At 47.2% G+C, this 12,500-nt stretch overlaps 6 protein-coding genes across 6 annotated transcripts in view; 3 read left to right on the top strand and 3 right to left on the bottom strand.

Moving 5' to 3' along the window:
- CNBJ0750 (hypothetical protein) overlaps positions 1 to 1,498 on the bottom strand; it is a gene marked incomplete at both ends in the record, with an annotated part of 2,318 nt that extends 820 nt beyond the window's left edge. Inside the window, 7 exons of the mRNA XM_767987.1 lie at positions 1 to 696; positions 749 to 800; positions 838 to 928; positions 980 to 1,001; positions 1,056 to 1,238; positions 1,298 to 1,407; positions 1,465 to 1,498. The exon at positions 1 to 696 is cut by the window's left edge and continues 13 nt beyond it. Of these exons, the coding sequence (XP_773080.1) occupies positions 1 to 696; positions 749 to 800; positions 838 to 928; positions 980 to 1,001; positions 1,056 to 1,238; positions 1,298 to 1,407; positions 1,465 to 1,498 (1,188 nt within the window). The remainder of the gene's footprint in view (positions 697 to 748; positions 801 to 837; positions 929 to 979; positions 1,002 to 1,055; positions 1,239 to 1,297; positions 1,408 to 1,464) is intronic.
- An 893-nt stretch (positions 1,499 to 2,391) lies between these two features.
- Positions 2,392 to 4,189, bottom strand: CNBJ0740 (hypothetical protein; the record flags this gene model as incomplete). The annotated part of the gene is made up of 4 exons (XM_767986.1): positions 2,392 to 3,075; positions 3,123 to 3,255; positions 3,307 to 3,801; positions 3,840 to 4,189. The coding sequence occupies 4 exons, from the start codon at positions 4,187 to 4,189 to the stop codon at positions 2,392 to 2,394; spliced, it is 1,662 nt and encodes a 553-aa protein (XP_773079.1).
- Positions 4,190 to 4,611: 422 nt separating this feature from the next.
- On the bottom strand, positions 4,612 to 6,066 carry CNBJ0730 (hypothetical protein; the record flags this gene model as incomplete). The annotated part of the gene is made up of 10 exons (XM_767985.1): positions 4,612 to 4,636; positions 4,699 to 5,012; positions 5,053 to 5,146; positions 5,192 to 5,268; positions 5,490 to 5,559; positions 5,616 to 5,669; positions 5,711 to 5,763; positions 5,818 to 5,892; positions 5,951 to 5,976; positions 6,030 to 6,066. 10 exons carry the CDS (start codon positions 6,064 to 6,066, stop codon positions 4,612 to 4,614), a joined length of 825 nt encoding a protein of 274 aa, XP_773078.1.
- Positions 6,067 to 6,517: 451 nt separating this feature from the next.
- On the top strand, positions 6,518 to 8,210 carry CNBJ0720 (hypothetical protein; the record flags this gene model as incomplete). Its single annotated transcript, XM_767984.1, has 9 exons — positions 6,518 to 6,636; positions 6,685 to 6,791; positions 6,859 to 6,917; positions 6,979 to 7,011; positions 7,076 to 7,448; positions 7,486 to 7,532; positions 7,573 to 7,691; positions 7,753 to 8,042; positions 8,095 to 8,210. 9 exons carry the CDS (start codon positions 6,518 to 6,520, stop codon positions 8,208 to 8,210), a joined length of 1,263 nt encoding a protein of 420 aa, XP_773077.1.
- Positions 8,211 to 8,788: 578 nt separating this feature from the next.
- On the top strand, positions 8,789 to 10,921 carry CNBJ0710 (hypothetical protein; the record flags this gene model as incomplete). The annotated part of the gene is made up of 12 exons (XM_767983.1): positions 8,789 to 8,819; positions 8,879 to 8,917; positions 8,989 to 9,108; positions 9,161 to 9,347; positions 9,398 to 9,665; positions 9,721 to 9,951; positions 10,005 to 10,037; positions 10,087 to 10,200; positions 10,257 to 10,313; positions 10,370 to 10,622; positions 10,668 to 10,778; positions 10,821 to 10,921. The coding sequence occupies 12 exons, from the start codon at positions 8,789 to 8,791 to the stop codon at positions 10,919 to 10,921; spliced, it is 1,545 nt and encodes a 514-aa protein (XP_773076.1).
- An 851-nt stretch (positions 10,922 to 11,772) lies between these two features.
- CNBJ0700 (hypothetical protein) overlaps positions 11,773 to 12,500 on the top strand; it is a gene marked incomplete at both ends in the record, with an annotated part of 3,370 nt that continues 2,642 nt past the window's right edge. Inside the window, 7 exons of the mRNA XM_767982.1 lie at positions 11,773 to 11,793; positions 11,846 to 11,895; positions 11,952 to 12,044; positions 12,097 to 12,113; positions 12,165 to 12,248; positions 12,295 to 12,408; positions 12,458 to 12,500. The exon at positions 12,458 to 12,500 is cut by the window's right edge and continues 29 nt beyond it. Coding sequence (XP_773075.1) covers positions 11,773 to 11,793; positions 11,846 to 11,895; positions 11,952 to 12,044; positions 12,097 to 12,113; positions 12,165 to 12,248; positions 12,295 to 12,408; positions 12,458 to 12,500 — 422 coding nt within the window. The remainder of the gene's footprint in view (positions 11,794 to 11,845; positions 11,896 to 11,951; positions 12,045 to 12,096; positions 12,114 to 12,164; positions 12,249 to 12,294; positions 12,409 to 12,457) is intronic.

The raw sequence follows: 12,500 nt of genomic DNA, 5'->3' as shown, positions 1-12,500 counted from the left end.
TGTGTCCGTAATAAAAGATAATGGAGGGTTCCCGTCCGGTGCATAAGGTATTCTTGTCCCGGACCATCCGTCCACAGTCACAAAAAGCGCCTTGATAGGTGGGATGACTGAGCATATGATACCCATTATGATCGCGACCGTCAAGGGCATGACAAATTCTCTGGCGAGCTTCAGCAGTCTCTGACTCCATGATGGCTTATGTACAGAAGGAGCAGGAGTGACAGGGTGGTGGTATTGGTAAGCCTCAATCTGTCGGGAGCATACGGGTAAAAGTTGATCAGGATTGGTAGTAGAAGGGGCATGGCATGGTTCGGCTATACCGCTAGCGTCAAGAGGGGCGGTAGGAGGAATGGGTCGGGTAGTTTCCATCATAGAATGGAAGGAAGACGCCCGAGATTTCTTCCGGACAACATCGGCTCCGCTAATAAAACGCGCTCGTTGGATCATCTCTGAAGGCTCCTCTCCCCGCTCATCATAATCGGTACTTGTTTTCGACGTGTAAATTTCAGTTTTTGGAGATGGGAGCCCGTTGGTAACTTCCTCAATTTTTTCGTCGTCAACGCCATCTTCCTTCTTGGCTGTTTTATCCTTCCTGAACACTCCTTTGATAGCCCGAAGCCGTTTTCCCCAACGTTCTTTTACTGGAGGTGGACGAGGTTTGATAAGGTTCTCTTGTCGAAAGTCCCAAGCGCACATCTAGTTTCCGCGTTAGCTTTGGGAGATTGCCTGCTGAAGAGATATAGCTCGCCTTGTGAAGTCCCATCGGGAACAGACATACGTTCATGGCGAGAATAAAAACGCTATATTGTCAGCTTCAGCTGATAGCATCAAACTTACGCAATATATGCAATACCTAGCTCGACATCGGTGTCGGGATCGAATGGCGCACTTTTCGCAAGCGTTTGTACGACTGCTGTAGGTAAATTACCTGTTCTGCTTGTCAGAGAAAAACTGAGGGCGCATAATCCGGATTGCTTACCCCAGTTGGAGATTGTTCCCATCTATCGCCAACCAGATATCAATATTTTTCTCAGGTATTGGAGTTCCAGACTTACAACAAGAATGCCATAGCGGAAATCTGGCGGGACGAAGAAAAACTCGCGAACGAACCAAGCACAGATGAAACCCAAGATCATATACAAAATCGCAATGAGAATTAAAGATCCAAAGGCCTTGATATTTTCAGACGTAAAGGCTGATATCATCGAGCCGAAGACAAGTGCAGGGAGACCGACGTTCTTTTATGCCAATTGAAAGGTTAGTCACACGACCTTATTGTTTTCGCATATCCACTCACTAGACTCAAGATGCTGACACCCTTTGCATTGGCAGGGGCAAATATACCCTTCTTGGTCAACACGAAGCCGATCGTTATACATATCATCATCTTGATTGTTGGCGCGAACGCTGTAATTCATTACGAATGCGCGTCAGCAAGATAAGATTACAAAAATGCTCTCTCACCCTTGTAAATAATTGCACCAGTAGCAGAGGTCATGATGATCTAGGCAACGGGACAGCTGTGGTTGTAGAATGTTCAAGAGGTCATGCGCCTAGGGCTAGCATTCAGCTTTAACTCTTTCCCAGGTCGGGGGTGGGCCGATGAATGATATATATATATATATATCTTTCCCCCTCCTTTTGCAGGCTTCTCTCTATTCCGATAATTGTTCTGGCGAATAAATGTTGCGTTCGACAATGTGATGGCGGTGTTAGAAAGGCAGAGCAAAGCAATGCAGACTTGGTCAGCTGTGTCGGTATCAAGGGCAATGTTGTACAGACGAAAAAATGCAGTTATGACATCTGTGGAAGCGTTGCTTTCGATCCACCTTATTTTTCAAGTGGATCGATACACAATGATAATAATTGGGAGTCGGCCATCTCCAATATCTGCATCTCCAATTGCTTTTGAGCGAAGGCCAGGCACAATGACTCGGAAGATCCGCCCAACGAACAACCACTGCCTGCCGCGCATATCCGACCAAGTTCCCGAGTACGCGACTTCGGTAATCGCCTCCTTCTATAAGATTCCAAAATAGCCCAGCGCAAACTTCATTCCCACATATATTCCACATTTCTTGGTGGGGATTTGAATTATAATTTGAAAACATTTGATTATAAATATTTACGCCTCTTAAATACATGCTGATGATCCACGCAGCTGCTGCTGCTGTGTTCGATCAAGCGTTACGTATATGAGGTATCATTATATAAAACGTTCAAGATATCCAACCGCATATGACATGTAACATTCCTGCCAATATTAATGCATATGGGAAGCAAAAGTCATATCCAAGACATCTGTTCGTAAAATCCATTAAGTGAGTGCTGATAAGAGACCATATGATATTGTTGTATAAGATGGAAGATTTCCTCGCACTCAAGGCTTCCTCAAAGCGTAATCTCTTCATCCCCCCCTCCGTCAAACTCCCAATCTTCCTCTTCGCCCAGATACTCCAGCGCCAAACATCCAGGTGAACAGCCCATCCATCTCACTGGAAGCCGATGACCGGCAACATTTGTCCACTGAATTCTCTCTTCAGCGGGGTGCACAAACAAATGACGACGAGGAGCTAAAGTTGAGCTACCATCAACTTCTAAATGACGAGATGATGGGCAAGCAAGGTAATAAGGATTGGTCGAAGCATCGTCAGACGGTGATGCCCGATGCGATCGAGGGAAGGGGTCGACCGTCTCAGGCGATTGAGAAGGATTATGCCTCTTTGAGTACAAATGGTGATTACTACAGCTGCGCAAGAGTTGCAACACCCGCTCTAAATCAGCCTCGTCGATGTTGGGAATGAGCTCGTGCATTGCACTCGCGTCAAGAAGAGGGTGAGGTATGCCTCTACGAGGAGGGTCCCAGTAGTATTTATCCAGTAATGGCGGGAGATCGTTCGGTTTTTGAGGGGAAATGAGGACAGATAGACAGAGATCTTTTAAGCTGCGGACAGGAGAGTCAAAATGGCGCACAAGGGGACCCCATGACTCGTCTGCTTCTTGCTTAAGGAAAGGATTAGGGTCCGCCGTGAAGAGACCCAACGAGAGATCTAGGATAGTCCAGGGGAGGTCGGTCTATACATATTATAAGCTCGATTGCAACAGGGAGATAGGAAACTTACAATGGAATTGTTCCCAATATTCAGCTCTTTTAGGTTGTGTAAAGCCCCGATGGCAGCTGGTATTGACTTCAGATTATTACCTCGCAGCGATAGAACAGTGATGTTGGAGACTTCGAATAAGGCCGAAGGTAAACTGTCCCAAGACGTCAGCCGAGCCCACATACGGTACGTAAGTAATCCTTACCATGTCAGTCTATTGTTGCCCAGAAAGACTTGCGCATTCATGATCGTGTTTAGCCGAGCAAATGAACTTTTTGTGCGACCCATAGAAACCCTTCTCGATACTACCATTTTTCCCGTCGCAGATCCCATCACTGGACTCGCCATCAAAGCACCATCCCTTGCTGCCGTGGTAGATACTTCAGATACATTCTCGTCATGCTCAGCAGCCTCAGGTGTGGCCGGTATGACACGAGCTCGCGTGAAAGTTGAAGCCCTAGGGCTTTGCAGATTGTTAAAAGCGAATGAGGAGGCAGGCGCGGAGATTGCTCGTGACATCGAAGAAGCGTTGGTGGGAGTACTAACGGGCCTGATAAGGTCTTCGTCTTGTCTTACAACAGATCGAAGAGGTGAAGGATACTGGTAAGATTGCCGAGGAGACGGTGAGAATGTGCTGGGCAAAGTTACCAGGTCGCGAAGATCTGCAATTTTGGTAGAGAGTGTCGTGAGACCAAGTCCACTGTCATGTTAGCTTCTGTCACTGTAGAAGATACTCACGTAATTTCCAAGTTCCCAGAGGCATCGTCTAGACATTTGTCTACCTTTTGTTGCATCCACTCATCTGTTCCCACAGTTGCAGATTTGTTCGCAAGAGAAAGATCGTTAAAATTATCCTGAATCGATGCTGTACTTGGATGGCGAGAGTGGGTGTAAGGAGGGGTTGGGAAGACCTTCGGTATGAATTCCTCACGGCGCCGTGGTCTGGGAAGTTTGGCTGTGGCGGCTGAGGGAGCATTGAGATCGATAGGACGGAGCGTAGCTGCGAATTGAAGGGGCTGCGAAGGAAGAGAGTCAACCATAGGCATGGGCTTGGACGAAGCCGAGAAGAGGTCCACAATCGGGGGCATATTGCTCGTTATCTGCCAGCCTGTGGGGGTAGCAGCTTGGAGACACCAGAGAAGAGTATAAACAGTTGTTACTGAACGCTGAATCGCTAAGTCGCCCGTCGCGTCCGTCAAAAGATAGCAGATGGCGCAGATCCAAGAACGCGTCGCCAAAAGTCAGGAGCCAGGTACATCAGGTTATTATGCGCCGGCCGATCTGTTCACCCTTTCAGCAGCAACCTTTCTTTCTACTGCGTACAACGCATATGTGGCTGTACAAGTACATGGGAGTCTGACGTAGGTTTGAACGAAAAGTATGTAACAAAAAAGTAGACTTCTCTTCGTTTTCACACAGTCATGCATTCTTTTTTTATCAAACATTTGCCAATTCAGTCCCAATAGAAACTATTAAGATCCTTCAAGAACTTTCTCAACGTCATCCACGTTTAAGGCCCAACGGGAGGGGGGACACTGACAGGACACGATGGAACCCATCAGCAAGGTATGTTTTTGTTTACTCTAAATGAACTTACTCGTCCCGCCTCCTGTCGTCATCCCTTGTGGGATAATCCCTGCGAGGCGAGCGATCTCGAGGAGGGTAACGGTCTTCCCGACGGTCGTAATCACGAGGAGCTCGACGATCCTCATAATAATCCCTGTCCCTAGGAGCACGACGGTCATCATAGTCTCGAGGGCCTCGGCGGTCGTCGTAACGACGAGGAGGACGGTCATGGTAATCTCTGGGAGGAGGTCGATCATAATAGTCCCGAGGAGCACGACGGTCATCGTAGTCACGAGGGGGAGGTCGACGGTCGAACTCCCGGTCAAATTCGGGATCAGCAGGGGCCTAGTGGGTTAGTACGGGATCATGACATAGTATGACATACAATTTCAAGCGTAACAGGGGCGCCGTTGATGTCAACGCCGGCGAGTCTCCTAATAGCTTCTTGAGCCTCCTCCATGTTGCGGTACTCAATTACACTAAAAAAATCAGCATTACGCCCATAAAAAGAACGAATTACTCACCCATGACCAGGGTTCCTCTTGTCGACGTCTGCGTAGATGATAGTGTTTCCACCCAAACGGCCATAGTCTTTGAGATCCTGAAACCACAATAGTCAGGATTTGCCAAGTCGAGTAATGATAGTCAATCGCCCCAAGAGAATGAGATAAAGCCAACTTGATCCCCAATGAGATATCAGGCTTTATGTGCAGCCATACATCCGGCGGACAGGCCAATCCTGGCTAAAGGCCTCAGATCCATTTGCAGCCAAAGGAGAACGAAGAAAGGGGCGACATCATGCTATTGTGAGAGTGACCGCACCTGCCAGCTTGTTTCACTTGAGAATCCTGAGACATTGATTCGCACGCCGCGACGAGAAGGTCGAGGACGACTGAGAGACGTAATAGTCAGTAGGTGATACAGACGCGCTTGCGATTATCAACGTACGGCTGCTCGTAAGGGTCTCGCCTGCGGCTCTCTCGTGTAGGCTCGACTACAATGCTTAAAATTTGTCAGCCCCATACGTCCCAAAGTACGCGTACCTTTCACCCAAAAGAGGTTTGCCGTTAAACTCATGGACAGCATCTTCAGCGTCCTATAGCATACGATCAGCAAGATTGGATGAGTACCACCTAACATCTAGACGTGCCCTAGGAGAATCAAATTCGACGAATCCGAAAGTACCCATCAATCGGACATCCTGGATGCGGAAGCCTTTGAAATGCTAAGACGGATGCAATGGTAAGTACTGCACCGCCCTGCTTAGTCTTGTTCAAACATACCTCCTCGACGTCGGCCTTTTGGAGCCCTAAAACATCCATCAGCATAAGGAACTAAATCAGGTTGATGAAAAGGGCCCACCTGGGGGAAGCCGGCCAAGATAGACTTTGGATGTCATGGCAGTATAAGGCTATAGACACTTGAAAGTCAAAGGTAACATAGCATGACCCAAAACTAAGACGACGAAGAAGAAGAGGGGAACGTGACCAAGCTCGCGGCTTACGCCGCCGGACTCCACGTGACTCCGGAGAAGAAGATGGAAGGAAAAGCAAAAGTGGTCATACCCTCATTTATTGGCCGAAACGCTGTTGTTACGTCATTCCGTCATCTAATAATTTCGGCGGGCACTGTCCGCCGTCAAGGAGTCTTCGTCAGATCAACAACAGTTCATTTATTATTTAATAAGTTAAGACCAATAACGAATAGATATTGCTTCTATTTATTTTGGCGTTAGGTAACTGCAACTTATAATCACCATCCCCGGACCATCACATCGTATGGTCCAGACTGCAACTGAGGGAGGACCTTTTCAATCCATTCCCATCTCAAATCATGCTGCGTCCTCGACCATGACAGAAAATAAGCCCTCTAAATCGCCAGTGTCCAAGACTCGACTTTCATCGTGTTCTCGCTCTCGCAATGGACCTGAAACTCCAGATCCTCTGATACAGAGGAAAGCCGCTTTGGTGTGAGTTTCCTTAACTGTCAACGAAGTCTTTTCCTGAACGGTACTTAGCGTCGTCTTTGCTTTGTCAATCTGGTCCTTCTATGTCATCGTTGGAAGGATGTGTACTCCTATGATCCGCAATCGATCAGACTCTGGCTTAGGTCGGAGCGTCGGCGGTACGTAGAAGATTCTCCTCTTCAAATGCCGTCTGCTGATGCTTTGCCCTTTTATTTTTTTTGTCAGCCGGCGCGCTGGTTGGATTTGTCATTTTATGGCTTCTTTTCTTGTGGAGTTATATTAAGGTGAGTTCTGAGTTTGTTGGAAATGGTGTATTGTACTCACACCTGTCTTTTTTTTCTCAAGATGATTGCCACCCCTCCTGGGTACGCTAGAGATGTGAGTATAACACTGCACGCAGTAATATGTATATTCTATTCTTTGACTTATCAATCTTTTGCAGAAAGTCAGCAAGTCTTCGCCCCCTGACCCCGCGAACTATCCCCAACCTTACCCCATTAACCCCAACGCCATCCATCCCCATCCCGATCAAGACCAAGGACCTGATCCTTCTACATGGGCACCTACTATGAACCTTGCAACCCAAACTGTTGGTGATTGGCAACCCAACGCATCTCCGGCACCTTTCATGGGTCAAGCGCCACCTCCCGAGGTCAAAGACAAACCAAAGAAAGGCGTAAAAGACTGGCGTGAGGTACAAAGACCTGTACCCCATGTTGAATACGTACCGAGATGGTGCCGTTTTTGCGAGATCGTGAAGCCAGACAGAACACATCACTGTCGCCATTGTGGCACTTGTGTGATGCAGTTTGATCGTGAGTTTCTAATGTTATGCCATGGGCTGACTGGTAGATCATTGCCTGTGGATCGGGCAATGTGTCGGATGGGCAAATCATAAAGTGAGCTGAATGCACCCGGCGGCGCTGATAGTCCATTTAGTTCTTCATCATATTCAATTTATGGACTGCTCTCTACTGTTTCTACATTATGATTTTACTTATAATCGCGGAAGCCAGATCAAATAGTATGGATGGGCAAATGATCGCGCTGATTATCGTGTAAGTTATCTCCCAAAAGCTGGCAGTGCAGGATAAGCTCTTAACATATTTCCTTCCGCAGAGCTGCTATATTTGGGCTGTTCGCTGTCACGATGCTATTCACCCACATTCAACTCATTTTAAGTGGTCGAACAACTGTGGAAAGCTTTGCAGCCCGCGATCAACGTGAGCGAGAGAACGCCATTCTTCAGACGGAGTACGGCTACTTTTGGCACAACTTGGAGAAACGCAAAGTGCGAAAAAAGTGGAAGGAAGAATGGGGTGGATCGCCAGTCGATGGAAGATGGAGATATGGTACAAGAATGGACAGATGGAAGCAAGAAATGGGCATCGCTCCTTTAGGGTGGATACGTGAGTTATTGTCAGGGATGAGTGGAAACCGTAAATGACTCTGTCGTCGTAGTCCCGATCGGTAGCCCACAAGGAAATGGTCTCTACTTCAAATCCAATCCAAAATTTGGACCGTATGGGGAGTGGCTGAAAAAAGAAGATTGGCCTGCAGAATTGCTTTCTGTATAGCTGAGTGGATATTGTCAGGGGTCCAACTGGTTTGTATTATTATCACATGTATTTTTATGACACAACTCCTTGTCGTTTTTCTTTCCGCGCTTAGTACTTACCTCTAACCGTATGATTTACCGTACCAGGTTCGGTAAAGGGGCGAGCTGGAAAGGGTGGAAAGAAATGTCTTTCAAAGGACCCCCGTTAGTCATTGTTAGCTTCCATTATTGGGGTTTAACAAAGGGATGAACATGGCCTGCTTACTTCTTTATATTAGTGAATGAGAACTCTCTCGCAGCTTTTATTCACTTTCATCTTACTTTCCTTTCATTTTGAAAGAGGAATGGAGATTGGGCATCCACCAACCATCTACTACATCCGTCAGGTTGTCATTGAGTGATGCCTTGACCTCGGTCCTAATTTTCTCATTTAATATACGCGAACGCGCCTGATCTTTCATCCTTCTTTCATCTTCGTCCTTACTCTTCCCGATATTTCGAAACTTTGTAACTGGACATCTGCCAATAATGCGAGCCCACACTCTCCTACTGTATTTCATTTCTTCAGTATGCGCAAAATTCGTATCAGGAACCATAATGCCCGATGAAAATCGCACCTTAATGGAAGGTGCGTCACCTCAAGTCTCGATATCTCTTTGTCATACTTAATTGGGATCTCGAAAGCAGATTCGGCAGATCTTGGGCTCTCACAGGACGAGTTCGTGCGTATGTTAGGGGACCACCGTTAGTATATACGCTCATCTTCATGGACAACAAGCTGATCCGGTCTTGCATAGCGTCTCTACGTCGATCTGTCACACGTTCAGAATGCCATAGTCACATAGCAGCCCGCTTACCCCTTTCATGTGGCAGCGAAGAACATGAAGGACAAGTGTCAGAATCAAACAGGAGAGCTAGTAAGGGAAGAGATTGGTGACTAATCTCTCAGCGCTAATCCTTATATCTTAGTCGCCATATCCTTCACACTTTGTTCAATGCAGTCAGCATTGCAACCGGTTCCCAATGAGTGCCTGCCTTGGTGGCAGTTGTCAGAGCCTCCAGTGAAGAAGCCTAGCAGGATAATGTCAGTCTGGTCGAACACCCCCCCAGGGGAAAGTGATCGCCAAGCTCTGTGTTTAGGGCAAGTTTTTCTTTGGTCAGAATAGTATTTGGGACTCATCTATGCTGTAGAGCCATACATCGCAGTCCACAAGACTGGAATAGCTATAACACATTCCTGAGTGATGCCAGTGAGATCGGATATACAGCTAAGCAAACGCAGAGCGAGAGCTCACCTGTCACAGCCCAGCTTTGTCACGTTTTACAAGGTCAACAGGAAATTGCTCAAGCTCGAGAGCTTTATGCAAACGCTACGATGGAAAAGATCGCTCTCTTGAAATATCTCAAAAAGAAAGATCAAGATCGTCTACAGCGTGAATTAAAACTCGAAGAATACATTGAACACCAATCTACTGTGAGTATGAGAGCTTATGGCCTATCCAATTATATCTTGAATTCGTCGAATGTAGGAGCTTCAAGCAACTTCGAGAGAACTAAAAACAGCATCCTGCAAAATGCAGCTTGCAATTGATCAATACGAATTGCTTTCAACAGCATTGGATCAATCCATACAGAGTTTGGCTACAGGAAGGGAGAGGCTATGGGAAAATGTGCAAGAAAACATTCAATACGAAACTACGCTAGCTGGTCAGCTTTTCACAAAAGAGCTACACCAGCTTCAAGACATGTTGTCTAAGAAAGTATGTCTTACAACGCAAACAGGCAATTGCATCAGCACTTACTCCCCGTCTAGCTGACTGCCCAACTCGGGATGATAACTGATCAAGTAAGAGACAGGGCTAAACGGGATATTCGACAAAAACTGATGAAGATAGTATGGAGTTGCATTGAATGCGCAAGCAGAAGCCGCCGATTCACTCGTGAAATCGCTTCAATACCAGATGCAAAATTATCTGAGCGATTTGACGACTCAGCAAACCGCTCAAATGGTATGTAAAAGGTCATGCTAGAGAGCAATAATGATAGCTGAACATTTTCCATGAAGTCGACGCTTCAGCATTCTTGGGAAATATTGACGTACCAGACTAGTCGTTTAGTCGGGGTAGGCTGTTATTGAATCCTCTTGTGTAGACAATGATGCTGATTTTGTGGAAACAGGACCTGCAAAATCTGGAGACGGGCGCCAAGGCTCTGCAAGGAGTATTAGAGCAATCACATGACATAGCAATCAGTACCAAGATATCGCAGGAATTGGCCGCAACTTGGCTCCAAGCCGGTGTGGAACAAGCGGAAAGGATATCAACCAGTCTCAATGAGACGGAAGGTCGGATGGACTTAGTATTGACATCGCTGGAAGCAAGACAACAGCAGCTGGATCAGAGTTGGCGCTGGTCCCCCTCTCTCTTTGCCTGTAGGTTCCAAGAATGATTTAACATACATGGGTCTCATATTCCAGATAGCTCCGGCATTAATATCGCTGGGGCAAGGCAAGTCGGACTTTGCAGCAATAAGCTGCCGAGGTTTACTGGTGGTGTTGGATATATGTTGGCAAGTTATTTGTTACATGGTGAGTTGTCGATCCACTTTTCAAATTCTAAGCACTGTGTAGGTATCCGCTACGGCTTGCCTTTTCGTCGTATCGCGAGCTGGAATGAAAAAGCTCTTTGCGCCCGTATTAGATCAGGCGGTTGGGGACCGACTTCAAGATAAGGAAAGAGATATCAAGGTAGAGAAGCCTACGTGCGTAAATAATTTGGGTTCAAGCAATCACGGCATAATCGGCGCGCTAATGGCGTTTTACTTAGAGGATTCTCACTATCATTCCCACACACGCCTGAGCGGCTGCCGTCATATCACTCCGTCTATGGCAGTCACATCTCTCCCACGGCATGTCCTCGCCATTTGCCAGGTGATGATCATCCAATCGCGGGTAGGGCAAGAACTATTGCAGATGAATGGGTGGAACGTGGCAGGAGGTCCTGCACAGCACCGTTGTGAGACTGGGAAACGGTTGCTGTGGAGAACCTTCGAGTCTGGATGAAAAAAAAAATGGTATTTTAAAAGGGTTTGTTGGCGGGGAATAACGACCAAGTTGCAGTGCGCTAATCGACTGAAGAATGTCTGTAAATGTATTCTGTATCCCCTGTCCTTGTTGTGGTAATAATAATGTAGCTGCTACGTACGTATCGCCCTCGAGATCAGCTTCGTCATTGATGCTTGCGAACAACTGAAAGTCATGCATCCCATGCTTCGTTACTCGCGACGGACATAGGAAGGATGCCCGAGAGAACAGCAGCGAAAGGCTCATGGCGGCTGTGCTTTATTCAATCCCCCCGCCCCTAGCTGCACTTCGTCATCGTTGTAAAAAGGTCCCGTTGTGGTGGATGGTGCTGGTGTTGCGTCGAGTCTCCGGTCTCCGGACACAGTCAGCTCATTCCTCTTTCCATCTTTCACTTCTCTTTTCTACCACATTCTTTCCTTTTCCCCAGTACTTATACCCCTAGTACTTCCCAATTTCCCCCTTATAACTAAATCTACACACTAGAAGCGGCGAATTCACCATGGCTGACGACCCTTCTCGCGTAAGTCAAGTTCATCCGCGCCGTCCAGCTTGTCTGACTAACGGTGTTGCAGGCGGTTCAGGATGACTCTACCGCCACCGCCATCTTAAGGCAAAAGCGATCGTAAGCTTACTCTCTCATACTGCCTTTGCCATTCAGAGAAGCTAACAGTCGTTAAGTCCCAACCGACTTGTGGTAGATGAGAGCCCCTCAGATGACAATAGTGTTGCCATCTTGCATCCCAATACCATGGAGGCCCTTGGTCTCTTCCGGTGAGTGTTTCACTGATCTGCCCTTGGTCGTGCTAACAGCAGGGTGCTCCAGAGGTGATACGATCATTGGCAAGTTTCGCTATCGAGTAGTAGCCTTCATCTGACTAACCGGTTATGTAGTCCGTGGCAAGCGAAGGAGGGACACTGTCCTTATTTGCTTGAGTCAAGACGACATAGAGGAGGGCAAGGTTGCCATGAACAAAGGTAAGTGGACGATGGGACGTATATTGGATAGTCTGACAGCTTGCAGTCGCCCGAGGAAACTGTGCCATCAAGCTCGGTGATTTGGTTCACGTCTCTGCTGCCAACGATATCAAGTACGGCAAGCGTATCCATGTTCTTCCTTTTGCCGACTCTATCGAAGGTTTGTAAATCGTGTAGTCGAGGTAGGACCCTATGCTGACTTTTGGCAGGTCTCTCTGGAAACCTTTTCGACGTCTATCTCCGCCCGTACTT

The sequence above is a fragment of the Cryptococcus neoformans genome, chromosome 10, assembly GCF_000149385.1.
Source record: "Cryptococcus neoformans var. neoformans B-3501A chromosome 10, whole genome shotgun sequence".
In the NCBI taxonomy this organism is placed as follows: domain Eukaryota; kingdom Fungi; phylum Basidiomycota; class Tremellomycetes; order Tremellales; family Cryptococcaceae; genus Cryptococcus; species Cryptococcus deneoformans.
This window is presented reverse-complemented; position numbering and strand designations above follow the sequence as displayed.